At 41.0% G+C, this 16,766-nt stretch overlaps 1 protein-coding gene across 1 annotated transcript in view; it reads left to right on the top strand.

The window, feature by feature from the left end:
• Nucleotides 1-16,766, top strand: part of dph6 (diphthamine biosynthesis 6) — a 58,818-nt gene that overhangs the window by 11,456 nt on the left and 30,596 nt on the right. Inside the window, exons 4-10 of the mRNA XM_084914741.1 lie at nt 3,174-3,247; nt 4,167-4,285; nt 11,835-11,896; nt 12,382-12,476; nt 12,572-12,665; nt 14,488-14,638; nt 15,018-15,143. Of these exons, the coding sequence (XP_084770867.1) occupies nt 3,174-3,247; nt 4,167-4,285; nt 11,835-11,896; nt 12,382-12,476; nt 12,572-12,665; nt 14,488-14,638; nt 15,018-15,143 (721 nt within the window). The remainder of the gene's footprint in view (nt 1-3,173; nt 3,248-4,166; nt 4,286-11,834; nt 11,897-12,381; nt 12,477-12,571; nt 12,666-14,487; nt 14,639-15,017; nt 15,144-16,766) is intronic.

Raw genomic sequence — 16,766 nt, 5'->3', positions numbered from 1 at the left:
CGAAGGCATGTCTGTGACTGTGAATACATTTGAAGCAGTCTTTCACTCCCTTACTAAGATGAATGTATATATAATTACAAAGTATATCACGCACACTACCTTGATATAGAGTTTAATGGCCGTATCGTTTCTTTGTGGAGCATGTCTGCTGGCCTTAATCTTCTCCACAGCTGACATCTTAATAACTCAGCCCTCTCCATCCATTTCCATGGGAGACATCCGGATGTGGGGGAAGGATTAGTTTAATGAATTTGACAATTAGTAACAGAAGTTAATGACTGCATGGGGCTAAGTACCCTGATGGACATGGCTGGGGGGACTAAGGACTTCCACTGCTTTGGGCCATAGATCCTCATTAATAGCTTTTCTGTCTGCCGGAGAGGACAGGGGAAGCCAGGCCAGGCTTTTGTTTAGTCTGCCTCTGACGGAGCTGCTGAGGGGTTGCACTGTTGCACAGCACCATGTGAGAATTAGTCCTGCTCTGGGCATGAGATAACATAGGGCCTCAGGTCCTGGATCAGGTGAGGCTTCCTTTTACGAACAAGGGTCATTAAATGCTGAAAAAAGAAAAGTGACATTGAATCAGGGCAGCGAGGGAGTTCTTTCTTTAGATCTTGTGCCAACAATCACTGAGGAAGAGAAGTGGTTTGTAGGTCACAGGCCTCTTCATGACCTTTGCCTTGATTTATCATTATGTTACCCAGATCCCACCTCTAATATAGTCAAAACATCATTTAGCCAGATAGCTCTCATAAAGATTTTATTATTATTTATTATTATACTGTGCTTCATGAGCTACCTAGTCGCTTTGTCAAATATTTCCACTATAAACCATTTTGATAAATTTTTCAGCTACTATAAAATCAAAGTTTGGATTTTTTTATGGCGTCATGAATAGACATAGAACAATTCCCATAATATCCATCAGTTTAGATTTATATGTACATATACCCCCTCTTCACAATAATTTATCCTACCTCCTCCCACAGAGGATGAGAAAATATGTCTAGAATTTATAAAATCACATCCAGAGCAGCATTAGCTGCCCCCTCATTCCTGCCTGTCTCCTGGCGATGGCTATAATAGCGACAAAAACATTACCACTTCCAAAAATAATCATTTCCCAAAGCCGTTGCCAAATGGTCTAGTAGTTAGAATCTCCACTGAAAACAAGGGGATGTGTGAGAATTTTTTTTGTGTGTTGTCATTAGTGGCGAGTGTGCCTGGTTGTAAGGCTGAATGGAAAAGAAAAGTGAAGCCATTTAATTAGTCAGGTTGACCCTCAGAGGTCCAAGTACCTACAACAGTTTGCTCCTGAGAGAAACAAGATAGAGGGAGACAGAGAGACAGAAATGTGAGACGAAGCTGTTTGTTGTTGCTCTGATGCTCTGATAGTCTGTCAGTTCCTGGCAAGTTTAAAGTCAAGGGACCAAATTGGTGTTGATGTAGCACACTTCTTCAACACTCTCATTTGGATATCTTTTCGTCTTTCTTTGTGTCTCTTCTTATCCCACTCTGTACCTCCTAATTTGCCTCTTTAGGGAGTGACAGTTGCATTTAGGGAAAAGGTTATCATTGCATTAGAATAGAGTGCTGGCCTTGAGGCTTACCTAGAATTACATGGCACTGCCTGCAGCCCCCTTCGTTCTGTGCTGGGCTGAAATGTTATCAGTCTGACTTAATTACTGTCACCGGGCAATGGGATTGACTATAAATGTACATTACAGTGCGGAACAGATTGGCGAGATAAAAAAAGAAAACAATACTGGAGTGCCGAATGCCTTCTTAAGATCGCTTTGTGTTTAACTTTAGGTCAAAGGATTATTTGTGGTATGTGTTTAGCATCACTTTTATTCCTCACATTCTCTGCTAAACACATTCGCAAAGCCACACACACACGGAGCACATCCTTTATCTGATTAGCTGGCACGCCTTTGTGGAGCTGTGTGTGTGTTTGCGTGTGTGAGGTACAGTGCGTTTCAGCTCAGCATCAGGCCCCAGGCAGGGCATGGATTTCATTTAGGAAAGTATCAAAGGTTTACACGCTGTTCGCTTTAATCAGCATGTTTATCAGGCAGAGAAAAATTGCAGGAAGGGACCACAGGGAGAAGGAGGGGTGTGTGTTTTTGTGTCTGTGTGTGTGTGGTGGTGGTGGTGGGGGGTTTATCTTAAGGACCAGTAGCCAGGGAAATTGATAACGGCTACAAGGTAATTTAGTGGAGACTTGTGCATCCCTCCACTGCTTCTACCCCTGCCTCTTATTCTAATTACAGCCCATGTAATGTTCTAATGAATCTGCAGGTGGGTTTGAGTAGGGGAGGGGCATTTAGGTGGAGACGGAGGTTGTGCCTTTATTTCGTTGTATGTATGCACGTCAGCATGTAGCCCTTGCTTGCGTGCGTGTGTAAGTGTGTGTGTGTGTGTTTGTATTTGTCACTCCAGATCAAGCTTGTTTTTCTGTAAGAAGATTGAATGCATCTCAAGGCTGTGTCAGTATCTCTCGAGTGCATAGTTGTCTCACTGTTTCTGAAATATGAATATGATATGAAAAGCAATTAGATTAGCCCTTAGCAGTATTAAAGATACATGCCACTCACAGACACAAAGTTCCGCTGATACTTCAAGTTGTCACTGTGGTTCCATCTTCCAGCTGTGGGTGTACAGGATGCAGGCTGCAGCCAGACACTCTCATCTCCTGCTTATACTAGACTACTGATAAGGTCCAGCAATTGCCTTTGGTGGTGCTGGTGCCTCCAGTCACACATACGTACACACACACACACACACACAAACGTAAGCATAAACATGCAAGTTCACTCACAGAGCCATGTGCGCAAACCTCCAGGGGATATGGGCTGGACCGTAAAGGCCTTGATACGACCAGAGTGTAAACATCCCCACAGGATTGTGGTCCCATGAAAGGAGTGAGCTGTCAGGAATCTGCTTTCTTTGTGTCTTTCAGTCTCTGTGTGTCTGTGTTTACATCTGTGTGTGTGTGTGGTTTTGTTCAGATAACACTTTGGGATACCGTTATAGTTTGAGAAAGGGGTATTTGGCCTCGAGAGACTGGTGACATCAAATTGCTGTTACATTATGCACATCGCACATGCTTTATAATGGAAAAGTCAAGAAATGTTTGTTGTTAAGTTTCCTCCATCTTTTGCTCCACACAGGAAAAGGAGGGCGTCGAAGCGGTGTCAGTAGGGGCCATTCTCTCTGATTACCAGAGGGTCCGGGTGGAGAATGTGTAAGTTGACCATGTGCACACTCACGATCCAGAATACACTGTTAGTTCAACGTGCACGTGCACCTCTGAACTTATATGAGACACACTGTTATGTCCACTGAAGAAAAGAGCACATCGTCTGCAGTCGCTCCAAATTTGGGGGCGAGTTTTGCTTAAACACACACACATACATGCACTGCATTATATTTATGTCAAGTTATTTAGACTAGCTTTGAAGTGGTTCTGTTTTTATGGAGCAAAATTAAATGAAATGATGGTTGAAACTGATGGTTACCTAATTGCCAAGTGACTTTGATCATTTTAAAAGTGCATTTTCCTTTTGGGGTAGACGCACAGCTCTTACTCGAGAAAGAAAAAATAGTTCCCTCGTGTGAGAGACACCTACAAGTATTACTTTTACTCTTATCTTATCTTATCTTATCTTATCTTATCTTATCTTATCTTTTATCCTACTTGTCTTGTTTTTTTTATTTTCATAAACTGGACATAGCAGAACACAAAGGCTCTCTTCACATTAACAAATCCTGCTGTCAGTCAGCTATTGTTTTCCCACACAAATATATATAGGTAAGCAGCTCAGGCATTTCTTGAGCAGTAGACGTTTGTCTGCAGACAGTTTGGCTCCAGTTACCTGCTGTGGATATGTGTGGTTCACCTGAGTTTATGTGAAAGACAAGCCACAGCTTAAGATGAAGTTTTTGGGGGGGATTTTTGTGTGTGTGTATATGTGTGTGTGTGTGTTTTCTCCTTGAATAAAACCGCTGGCTGCGGTGGCAGGTGGCAGCATGTGCTGTGGGCCCATCAGGGTGGCAGCTTTCCCGTAAATGAAGAGTTGCCCAGCCAAGTGGGCTTTGAAGTTGTTCTAACATTGGCTAATATTCAGTATTAACCAGTTTGCATCCCTTCACCTGTTTCCCAGATGTTTGCGGCTTGGTTTGCAGCCCTTTGCCTACCTGTGGCGGCGAGACCAAGAGTCCTTGCTCTCTGAGATGATATCATCAGACCTTCATGCGATCCTCATCAAAGTTGCTGCTTTTGGTGAGTTTGTGTTTCAGCCCACTGGTGAACGCTCTCTTTATGTTCTCTCAAGGTGCTATATTGGTTAAGCTGTGTTTGGAATGGGCACCGAAGGAAGAATTTGCATAAGTGAGCTTTAGGAAAGTAAAAATAAGGTGTAACCAGAGGGGAAAAAGAGAGACAAGCAGAGTAATGCCCTAATCATTAATCTGCAGCTTAGCCGCGGTGTTGAAACTTGTGCCAGCGGCAAAAGTATCGAAGCAGAGAACAATATGAAAAGATAAGACGCACAGAAGGAGGAGGGTTGAGGAAAAAGTGTGCGGCTGTATTAGGAGGGTGTGTGGAGGAAAGGTTGGCAGTCGAGAAATAATCACAGTTGATTGCCCTGTACATGAATACAACCTGTCAATAAGCGACACATGTCCCCATTGTATGTGAGAAACTCTGCTGTCTGTGCTTATGCATAGCTCAGAATACATGGTCCGTGAAGCGAAGATTAAAATCTGGTACCTCTCATTTACGTTTTTCAACTGCTTCAGCACTGACGGAAGAGGTTAATGTGGTGTCACCTGCTCTCTACATGCCTGTTTTGGAGCCCGAGGACAGGAAGATCAGATTACAGAATAACAGGAGAGACAAAGGGGGAAAAAAAGTTTTTCTTTCCCTGGTATATGATGTTAAGATCCCTACCTGTATCTACTTGACAGTGCAGCTGGATCCCCTTTGACGGTGCCGGTGATAAACGATAATTATGGCTACAAATGGTTCTTTTTACTCTCAAACTACTCGTGGCGATAGATCATCATGTAGACACTGTTTACGTGCTGTTAAGTGGTTGTTGTCACCTTTGGTAGCAATCAGTCGAAAAGGGGTCCACGGCTGACTGATGACCCACAGAGCTGTGTGAGGCATTCATGATATTCTGCATATCTTTCAACACTGCTCAAATAACCTCTTATGGAATGCACTTGTCAAGCCATTCATCATTGGTGCTTTATTTCCTGGAGCCATTTCTCATTTTTAATGGCTTTTATAAAGGACATATTGGTAATAAATAATATTAACTTGTCAGATGCCCATCAGGGTGGAGATGATGTCAGAATCCATTTTTTTCTCACAGTATCATAATTGTGTTTACTACAGACAACATTTTTTTTCTTATCTTGATTTGCATTTGTAACTCGATAAAATCTAAGTCTGCATTTATATTAGCTATCAATCAACTTCCTGAAATGACAAGCATGTAACCAAAGCAGCCTACCTTAAAGACCTCAATCACCCTCTAACCCTGCAGCTTCTGCCAAGCTTTTTACTCTAAACACATCTTAACTCTGAAAGCAAATTCTCAACATTTTCTGGAAGATTATAATTAGAAAGGAAAATCACCTCGGGTGACTATGAGTGTGTATCTTGGCCTCCCACTGTAGGTGTTTGTGTGTATTTAGGGATGTGTGTGTTGGCTACAGGTAAAAAGAAAAGATTTTATCAGCCCTGACTTCTCACCTGTCCCAAGGCAGCGGTAATTAGAAAGGAGAGAATTGAATAGGGGTGCAAGAGCCCAAGGCATTTTAGGCAGCACTCATATAATTGCAGCTTTGGTGGAAGCAGGCCTGTGCAGTGAGGTGTGCTGTTTGGGGGAGATTGGGTGACAGAGGGGCATACCTGGTGGCCTTTGGTGTTTGTGTGTGTGAGAGAGAAAGCAAGAAAAAAGAGATTTGGAGGGATTTAGGTGTGCAAACCCCAGGAGGAGAGGAAAAATACTTTCACAGGGCAAGGGTTAAGTTTGCAGTTGCACAGATAGCTACAACTTAGAATATTATGTAGATCGAAGAAATTGAGTTTTTTGGGGCCTTTTTTCTTTCTTTCTTTCTCTTTTCTTTCTGTCTTTCTTTAAAGAAGTTTATGTTTCTTAGTAATAAATCCCTGTAATGAAAAGACAGGTGTCCAAATGCAGGATGATCCTCTTAGTGAATTCTCTGGAAGTGTTCCTTTGTGTGCTGACGGTGGGGGAAAAAAATTCAGTCATTGAAGATCCCAAATTGCAGGCAGGGAAATAAGTTAAACTGGATCTGAGCCTACGAATGTCAGCTACAGCTTCTAATGAGCAAAAAAGCATTCGTCTGAAAGGTGGAGGCACATTCCCGTTTTTGGTGCTGTGTCTCTGCAGCTAACTGTGGATAATTGGAAATCCTAAAAGCTAGTATTAAATATTCATGTAATTAGTTAATCAATTGATTAGTGCATGTGCGTATAAGGGCACAGGTTCAGCAGTTAATTGGTCCTCAGCTCCAGAGATAATTGGCATGTGTGAAATCACGGTCTGCCTGTTGGAAAATCTTTTATCTCTGCATGAACTTTTACCCTTCACACGAACACATCCTTTAAGCTCGGAATTAGGGAACTTATGTCACGTGTTTGCTGTCACTGATCACCTCGTCACTTTATCATAGTTTAATGTATATTTAAAGGACAATTAGTGATCAATATGAGATTATCAACACCTGTAAAAAGACAAGATGCAGGTTGTTCCTGAAATGAAGTGTTCTGTCCTCTAACCCGGACCAATTTCATTTGTTTTTTTAAGCAAACTTATGTTATTTGTAGACATTTTCTGTACCACAATGAAGTACCATGGCGCCACAGGGTATCTGATAGTGTAAATAAAAAGAGTCTTTGCTTGGTATTGTTTCTATATATGAAGGCACCATTACAAATTGAGACTTTAGAAAGCCACACTGTAGGATCAGGTTTGATGCAGATTGCAGGATGGCATTACCTGCTGAATTAGTGCCCAGGATCCATGGTTGTTATTCCTTCACTATTGCTTTCCATGCTTTGTTACATTTGGCACAGTGCTGGTGTTGCGTGTTCAATGCTGCATTCCTATTTTTTGTTTTGTAGTTGTGGGTTGTTATAGAAGTCACATTGTGAGATGATCATCCTAAATTTCTGCCATTGTCAGGATTTTGCCTTGGATTGCAGAGTGGTTATAATGGACAACTTTAAACTTCACTCATGGTGCGATGGAGGGCCTCTGACTAAAGATGTCGCCATGATTTTTTTCACATTGTCATCTTTTGTCTGGGACAGAAAAAAAAAAACCCAGAAAAAAAACAAAACAAGTGGGGATGTCTTTAAAGTCAGAATTCTGACTTTTTCCTCTTTTTTTTTTTTTCCAGTTGCCCTAATCCTCTTCCGCAGATAGTCAATAACAGACATGTGATTTCAGGTTGCAAGTTTAGCTTACTGCTCACATGTCAGGTTCAACTGCTTTCTGCTTTGGCTGTTTAGAAACTAACAAAGATCAAGTTAGTTAGACAGATAGGTAATAGATTATTTAAAAAAAATTTAAAAATACATACACAGTATTCCCACGCCACATCACGGTGCACCTTTCATGGACTCGCTACATCATCTGTAAATTTATATTGCAGGAATTTCATTGCATGTTTCTATAAGTATTTAATTCTTTTTTACATTTCAATTATTTTTGCAGTAAAATAAGCATTTCCTAACCTAGAAAATTAATAACAGAGTTATAACAGGGTTTTCAAAGACCGTGGGAAGGTTTATAAGAGTGTGGGGAGGGTTTTTATGACTCAAAATTAATCACTAATTAATTAATTATGAAAAATAATAAAATAAACATATGGTTTGTACTTTGTGGATTTTTACCTTTCGACCTAATCGAGGAAATACTGTATGTGTACTTTATTTTCCAGTCAAGTCGCATATTCAGATCCACTGTTCAATTATAATAATTGAAATATCCTGAGTGTACTAGTACAAATCAGAAAGAGAAGCAACCAATCAGAGAATGTGCTGGAAAAAATGACTAAATGAGGAATAAGTTCATTGGTGAATTCTTTAATAGACTAACTTTTCCAGCTCTTTTAATTTCATCCATTATAATATTCCAAGATAAATGTACTAATTTTACTTTGCTATCAGTTATTAGAATCCATTTATTTTTTAAATTTCCATTACATGACATGCACTGGAGATTCTGTTGTTCTTCTGTTCAGTGAAAATTATGAAATTCACGTGTTAAAAACAAAAAGAAGTTCTCTACTGCAGATGGTTTGGGCTGTTTTGGGGTTGAGGCTCAAGGTTTACCTTAAATAGTTTAAGAATGATGGGCTGCATTTTTTGTTTGTTTTTTAAATTACACATTGTTCAGTTTCACTCTAAACCTGACAAATATTTTCCACAGGTTCATTTTGGTCCCCAGTTTCTTCTCTATCATTTGTTGGACTGGAAAGATTTCATCTTGATGTGATTGCTACGCGGTTCATGCTGCCCATTATTCTGCTAACAGACACTGAATTTCAGATAAGAGCTTGACAAATTTCACATATAACCTTAATCTTATCATCCTTTGTACCGTGCTACTTCCCTCTTCTCCTTTCTTCCTCTCTGTTTTGTATTCCTCTGTCTGTCTTGCGAAGATTAGGTGATAGTGAACAGCTATTGTTTTGGCGGGGGTCTTTGAGTGCGTTGTTTAAAGGCTGGTGCAGCTCACCTACTAGGGAGGAGATGCTTATTTCATCCATTTAAAGGCTAAAATGTTACACATCATGAATCCAATTTTCTCTGCCTTTTCTCTCTGAAGGCAAGGATTAAAGCTGAGCTGTCAGCTGCCAGATCTTAAGACAACCTGCGGATGCCTGCGATACTGCGCTCAGCTCAGCTCAGCTCAGACAGTATCTAGAATCTCCCAGTTTTTAATTTGGCATTAGGCTCAGTAAGCAAAATCACAGTCACTTTCAATTAAATAGGTAACTCACTGCTGTGGGTTTACATGAATCAACCTTTTCGAGATGGGAAAACCCAATCGCGATCGTTTAAAGGAAATAGTACAACATTAAAAGAAATAATTTCATTCAGTGACTTCTAAGATTTTCTGTAGAGATCAGATGGATTTATTTTTTTCGAGAACACCGTCTATACTTTAAAACATTTTTTATTATTATTTATCGGTTAACTTCTCCTATAGCTTGCAGTTTTAGTGTTTTATATGTGCTTTTAAATTTTTAGATTGTTTTTAAAGACTATTTTTTAAACCTCGGTATAAAAACATAATTGTGTAAATGACTCTCGGTTTCCTGGTAAAATTTTTCTTCCTCCTTAATTTCAAACCCTAAATGTCGGCACTGTTCTTGAAAAGAAATGCTCTCCCTCATTACTGGACTCCCTGGTTTTAAAGTTCACTGAATTTAATTGGAGTTTTATAGGATAATACGAGGTAAAAAGCCCTTTTAAAGGAGAGCTATTCCTCTCAGTCTCTCTTAGGAAAGCTCCTCTCTCTACAAAGTGCGATCTTGCTGTCTCTGGCGACAGACTAATGGCAGCTTCTGGTGGGCTTATTTGGGTTTAATGTGGCATAATGAGGTTAGGTAATTGGGTTTAGGTCAAGTTGTAAAACAGGTTCAGAGGAGACAGAGATGTGAAGATCATGTAAATGAGTGATGTTAGATTGCTAAAGGCTCACACTGGCGGCTACTCAAACACTTTGCAAAGAATGTATGTTCCAAGTACAAGCTCACTGCATCTACTCTCATTTCCAGTTGGTTTGAGTAACCTTAAGTCAGTCAGAAACGTCAATTAAGAGAACACTCATACAAGTGCTAAGTGAGAAATGCCTCCACATTAGTGTCGTCTTTGTATCGTTTTATCACTCACTCCTGTCTTCCTGGTTTCCGTCATCCTCTTCTTTCCTTGTAAATATCAAATCATGTATGATATATTATTTAAGAGTGAGGAGGTTAATGAACGTATTAAAAAAATGCGGCATCCCCTCAGCAATTTGGAGCCAATTATTAAAATTTGTTAAAAGGCATGACTAATTAAAGAGGATATTTAAATTGGATTGAATTTTAATGCTTTTTTTTCCGTCTCTCCTTATTACCTTTGTGGCAGGGTTAAGATGAGAGGATGTTGAGATTAGATATTCTCACACTAATTAAGACCACAGATCCCCTGGGAAGAGAATAAGGGTCTGCTCATTCTCTCTCCACACTTTCTCCACCCTCCTTCCCTCCCGCCTTCTCACTGTTATGGCCCTCCATCTCTCCCTGTAGTGCCGGACCACCGGGGCCCGGAGGAGAGACACAGCTGGGATTAAGATGAACTGGGATGGGATGCGACGTCCTTCCTTCACATCACCTCTGCCTTCCCTCATGTCTCCCATCCATTGCTCCCCATGGGGGCCCGTTGATGACACGTTAACCTTTGAGGCTGTCAGGCCATGAGAGAAGAGAGATTCTCACATTACGATTAACTTAGTTCCTTTAATTAAACACATGAACCTGCCAATGAACAGGATCACCTGATGTCTAGGAGTAGTGGAGCTATATTAGATTTTGAGAGAAATAATTTGGGTCAGCAGCTTTTTTTTATGGCGATGACATCGTTGTCATGTTACTCATCAGTTACTTGATAATGATTATGTCGATCAGTTAATAGGCAACCACAGAAAGGGCAAAGAAAAATGATGAAGAATAAGGAGAGACTTCACTAGCGGTCATCGTATTTCTGTAAAACAGTCAGGTGTTTTACTCTAAACATGCAGGCAACAGCATGACTTGGCTTTCTTAAAATATAGCATTTTACATTCGTGTCCTGTTATGTTTTTATTGTTCTATTCTTTGTAGAGAGCACCTGGTACTCAAAGCTTTGTGTTTTGTCAGAACAGCAAAGAATGTGCAGCAGGAAATCATTGGCTGCACTTTCTTTGTGAAAGGAGTGACAGGGTGAGATGGAGTTCTGCTTAGTGCCCTCAGGAAAGAGCCTGTAGAGCACAAAATCAGGACTCAGTGTCACAAAGTAGTAAAACCCTGAGATTCTCAACAAGCTGAGTAAACTCCTCGCTGTTTTCAGCCTTTTATTCCTACTATTATGTAGATTGTTCCTAAATTAAAGCTATCAACGCACTAATCTTTCATTTAAGCTCAGGTCTGGATTTGGATATGTTATCAAAAGGGGAAGCGGGCTGCTGGTTGGATTTACTTATTTTTGTGTCTGGGGACTGAGGGCCAGTCAGCCTGTATTTTAAAAGCATGGCACCACTGGATATGCATACAAAACTCTCCACCACCCTTCTCTTCCCTTTCTTCTTTTCGCTCCCATTCCTGTGAGTCACTTCCATGCACCATTTCAGGGGAAGGGGAGGGGAAAGCCAAATAAACAAGATCTCTTTCCAGAGTTTATGTTCTCAAAGGGAACTTGTTGGGGTGGGGGTTGTGGGCGAAGAATTGGGGGGGAGGGGGGGTCTGTGGCCAGCAACTGAAAACTGTTGCCCTTACCCGGAGAGATCTGTGTACACTACTTGCAAAGTCAAACAAATAGATCCAGGGCGCAGGTTTACATGTGTGTTTGTGCGACTGCCCGTAAACCTCCCTGCCTGTCATCTTCAATCACTGTGTTGTGTTCCTGATCCGACCGCGCTCTCTCTCTCGTTCTCTGTCTGTGCATACGTTTGTCTGTTTGCAATGGTGTTTGTTTTTGTATTTCTGTCTTTGTGTATTGCTTTGTGTACATTCATATGTGTCTCTTCCCACATGTGTGCCAGGCCTGGATCCAGAGAAGCACTTAGGAAAACCTCTGGCTGACATGGAGCCTTACTTGAAACAGGTAATTGGATGGCAGATACTCCACCACACTTTCAGCCTCTTATCTCCAGGACAGTACCTGATGTTCATTTCAAAGTTGGCTATGAAACAATTTGAAATCATGTAGTTAAAATTATGTATTGTCTTGATGATTTTTAGTCTTGTCACTTTGCGCTGTGTGATTTATTGCGAGAAAATGTCATAGTCAGCCTGTTTTACATTCTTGTACAATTACTGTTTTCACCACTGTTGCAATTAGTTTCATCTTTCTCTGAAGCTGGCAAAATGTTTTAACCATTCTATGCAATGGCTGTGGTACCAGCAGCAGCTGTTATAAATATCCCTTTATTATTATTATTATTAATAATAAAATTATTTATGATTTAATATAAATGTATTTTTTCATTCAGCAATTTATACATTTTAAAATCCAGTGTTCTATTGAAAATTTGGGATTGAATTGAGATTAAAAAATGATAAACTGAAAGTTTTTCTCTCCCTGAGTAGCTCTCCCAGAAGTATGGAGTCCATATATGTGGGGAAGGAGGTGAATATGAAACAGTCACCCTTGATTGTCCTCTCTTCAAAAAGAAGATCGTTATGTGAGTAAAGCATTATAAACTGTGTGTCTGACACTTTTGCTGCATGTGTGTTCTTTCCTCAAATATATATGGACGTTCATTGTGCGTTTGTGCAGTGATGCGGCGGAGACGGTGATCCACTCAGCAGATGCCTTTGCACCGGTTGGCTACCTGCGCTTCACTAAAATGCACACGGAGAGCAAAGACACTGTGAGTCAAACTTCCATGAGTTATAACTTGTTTCGCAAATGAGATCAATGGCATTCGATGCCGAATCGATAATTTTACAAGCAAAAGTTTGAGTCGCTTCGGGATTGATTGCTTTAAAACTGCTCTCAGGGCAAAACAAATACAAGAACAAAACCCTTTGGTGTCTGGTAACTTTGTTGAGGAGAAACACAGTACTGCAGGGCAGGGTTCAGATCGACCTCCAGAGGGCCTCTCTCTTGCTCTGGCGCTCTCTCTCTTACACACTCTTGCTCTCGGTCTTTCCCTTCATCCCTCACTCTCTCTCCTCTAGCCCCACATGGCCTACTTTGACGTCTGCAATATTCACTGCAGCCTGAAACTAGGCCCAGCTTAATAAACATGTCTGCTCACATTAACGCACTTTGCATTCAGGTAGCTGGCTAGGCGGACATAAGCAAGGGTTGTGGATGGGGGTGGGGGGGGGAGTAGAAATTGGCTTTTGGTCAATTAGAAGCTGCGGAGGGCCTCACAGGCTTGAAGATTTGCAAACATTTTACTTTGTCTGCAAGAGCGGACAACTTTAGAATCCTTAAATAATTCCCAGAAAGTTCTGATCGAGACATTGCCTTCATTTATGTTTACTTTTAATTATGCTATTTTAAGTTGTGTAGTTCAATAAGAAACCTATTGGCTTATCTGTGTTCCTGCTGAAAGCAAATGCTCCTTGTGTAACGGTGCTGTGAGCTCAAAGTTGCACTGTGGGATTAACATGTCTCCAGGGTGGAGCATGTGATTTCCACGTGAGTTTCATTGTGGGTTTTTATGTGCAATAGAGTGCGTTTGTGTTTGTATTTATATATGTATGTAAGTATATCTTGATGCTGGATGGGGGGATGGGACTGTTATGGACAGAAAACATACCCCTGTCCCACATCTTCTGTGACCCTGCAGCCTCACTCCCTACAGCTATATAATTTTTAACTCCCCACACTCCAACCCCCAACACACAGACACATTCACAGCCTCTCAGAGCCCCTCTAGCCCCCCCTAGGTTGCTGGGGGAAGAGCACGGAGAACCAGGGCCTGCATGAGTGGGAGCGGAGGGGGCGGGGGCAACCAGGGGAGAACCTGCCCTGGTTCAGCCTTCTGAAGCTTTTCTCGTCAGGGTGACAGATCTGCGGTGACACCAGCACTAGAGGAAACCGCACCAAGCTCAGGGGGTGGGGATGGACCACCATCATTTGCCCTCCGTTAATGCTAGTCAAGCTATTTTTCATGCTGGCCAGGAGAGAGGGGCTGAAGTATAATTAATTTGATTATCATATTGCCTAATGCGGTTGACAGCCGATGAGGGGGGTGAATGAGTGTTGGGCATGGTGAGGGGGGCGTTGTGAAGATATGAAATATGTATTTAAATATGTGACGCCCCAGCAGGATTTGGCAGGTAATATGTATGCCTTAGAGAATGGTAATGATTTGTTATTTAAAGGAGTAGCAGAGTGCAGAGGGAAAGTATAAGTAAACAGATGAAATCCAGAACATGTCTCACCCATCCAGTCATGAGTTGTGACTGACAGCCAGCGTGATTGAATCTACAGTATCAGAAAACACCACTCCCTATTCGCCCGAACCACGAATATGTTAGCATGTTGTTTCATATTCATTCACCTTGAAGTTATGCGTGTCTGGGTCCTTGTCATGAAAGACTGACACACACAGCCCACTTGGTGGGGTATTTGAAAAGATTGGCTAATTATACAGCGTTTTGTCTGTCTTTGCAGAAGGCTCTGTGCTCTTTGCTGGGCATTTGGCCTGATTTATTCCCTGTGGTGCTTTATTGCAGGATGTGGTGGCGAGAGCTTTGCCCCATGGTAGTTGTCCTTGCCAAAATGCCATTGACAAGATGACTGAGGAGGTGGAATATGCTGATCAAGCCGAAGACAACCAGCACGAATTTTCATCAAACTGTGACCTTAGTTGTCAGTGGGGCCACGGTGAGATTCATTTATTGGGAGAATCGCATGCACTGATATGCATGCATGAGTCTATATTTATGTCTTGGTGTGCCACATGATATCTTTGTGTGGTGTATGCAGCCTGAATCTGTGTCATGTGGCCAGCATCTTAATGCTAGTATTTCTGAATGATTGTTTGACAAGACCTGTCATTTTGTGGCAGTCTCTGAATTAATAATTCCTCTGACATAAACTGTTTATGCACAGTTTGTCTCTTTAGCAATATTTAAAATAGTTATAAATGAATAAACAAACAATTTGTTCTCTCATTTTGGGGTTTCTCAAAGTTATGAACAGAGAAAAAATACTTTAAAAAGTAAACTAACATTTTCTCTTCATCTTGTATCTCTTCATGCAGACGTCTCTCCATCTTGCTCTTTAAGAAGTTCCGGAGGTTATCAGTGGATCTGTGGCATCAATGGCCTTCAGAGCCAAGACTCTGGGATCCAGGGCCAGACATCGGCAGCTTTCATCCAGTTGCAAAGTAAGGGAAAGTATTAAAAGTGTTGAGCTCTCTGGAAAACCACAAGGGTCTGCTAGAAAATTCTTTTTTGCCTCCCTGAAATCGCAAAAGCACATAACACACAAAAGTAATCTATACTTGAATGAGTTATGTGTTCTTCAATCAAATAAAAATTACATCTTTGATATGGTCGAGGGGGGTAGAATATAATTCTTTTGTCCAGAGGTAATGTAAGCTGTTCAGTAAAAAACAAAAAAAATATGGTGGGCTTACTGTGCTGCACTGCTCACTTTACACCCACCCTCCACACCCACCCACCAAAACAAAAAAATGAAAGAAAAAAAAACAATGAAAAGAAACACATGGAGAGAATTTTGTCCCCTGAGTGTCTTTCTTTCTCCTCGCTGGGTTAGCTAAACACACACCAGGAGAAGTAGCAGAGTTTGACAAGTCATTCTTACTTAGAAGTGCTCGTCAAGGCAGCAGGCAAAGCATGTGTCAAAGACTCTGTCCATGACAAGAACAGGATAGCATGCTGGCCACCAAGCAAGGACAAGCATTGCAAATTAACGAAAACTAAAGCTTTTTACACACACGCACTGTGCAGGCGTGTTGGGTGGGTTATCTTTTTTTTTTCCCTGCAGAAGTTTGAAAGTGTAGGCTTTTACAGTGTATCACAGTCTTTTTTTCTCCTTCTCTTTTTTTGATGGGGAAAGAGGAGCGAAAGATGAAAAGCATATTTAATGTTTATCGTGGTGCTTGGCTGAACAGCCTTCACAGTGCAGAGACAATATTAAACAAGTTAATATTTAATGAACAACCTCTTTGTATGAGGGCGAAGTAGTCTGAGACGCTAGTGTCGGCAAAGGAAAAACAAACTTGAAGCTCTTTCAAATGATTGTAGCGAGAAAGGCTTTGCTTTGAGCCCTTGTGCCTGCGTTTGCATCCAAAGCCTACATCGTGTGTGCATACTGTGCTAGACTGCACTTTACAGAAGAGGTCCACCATTACCACTTTAAAGCAATAGATTTCAATGTCAGAAAACATTTCTAATCTATCCACCTTTTAAATACTAAAGTGACAGAATTAAAATGACATGAATATTGAGTAAGTATGCAGTAGGTGTAGCTTTATGCTGAATAGATTCAGAAAAGTAAAACAAAAAAATCTCAGGCTTTTGGTAAATATAGCTGAAAATGCAAATCTTGTTCAAACCTGTCCATTAACACTAGTGGATGCAGTTCAGGGTTGTGCTGTGTTGAAAGTGACACATTTATTACTAGGTTCAAATTAGTAAGGTTGTTGTGTTTTTTATGTAACATGGTTTAGGGGGCTTATTCATATGGCTGACATGTTTATTATTTATTGTCTGAAAGGAAATTTCTAGTCTTGCTGACTAGTTTGTGACAATTAGGAAAACAGTTGTTGGAGACCGGGTGGCGACCGTGTGCAGTCAATGCCTTTGAAATAATGGAGACCAGCTCTATTATGTCAAGACAACAACAAAACTGGGATAAAATGGTGATAAAGCAGTCTCCTATCAGTTTTCAACAGGGTCAAGATGGAAATTATATGCAATCTTTTTGCAATAATGTGGCACACGGCATGCCACCCACCCAATCTTGGTCACTCACTGGGTCAGAT

Source organism: Perissodus microlepis, chromosome 19 (assembly GCF_051167445.1).
Source record: "Perissodus microlepis isolate ML-2025 ecotype Zambia chromosome 19, ASM5116744v1, whole genome shotgun sequence".
Taxonomy (NCBI): domain Eukaryota; kingdom Metazoa; phylum Chordata; class Actinopteri; order Cichliformes; family Cichlidae; genus Perissodus; species Perissodus microlepis.
Note: the sequence above shows the minus strand (reverse complement) of the source record. Positions and strands in the feature narration are given on the sequence as shown.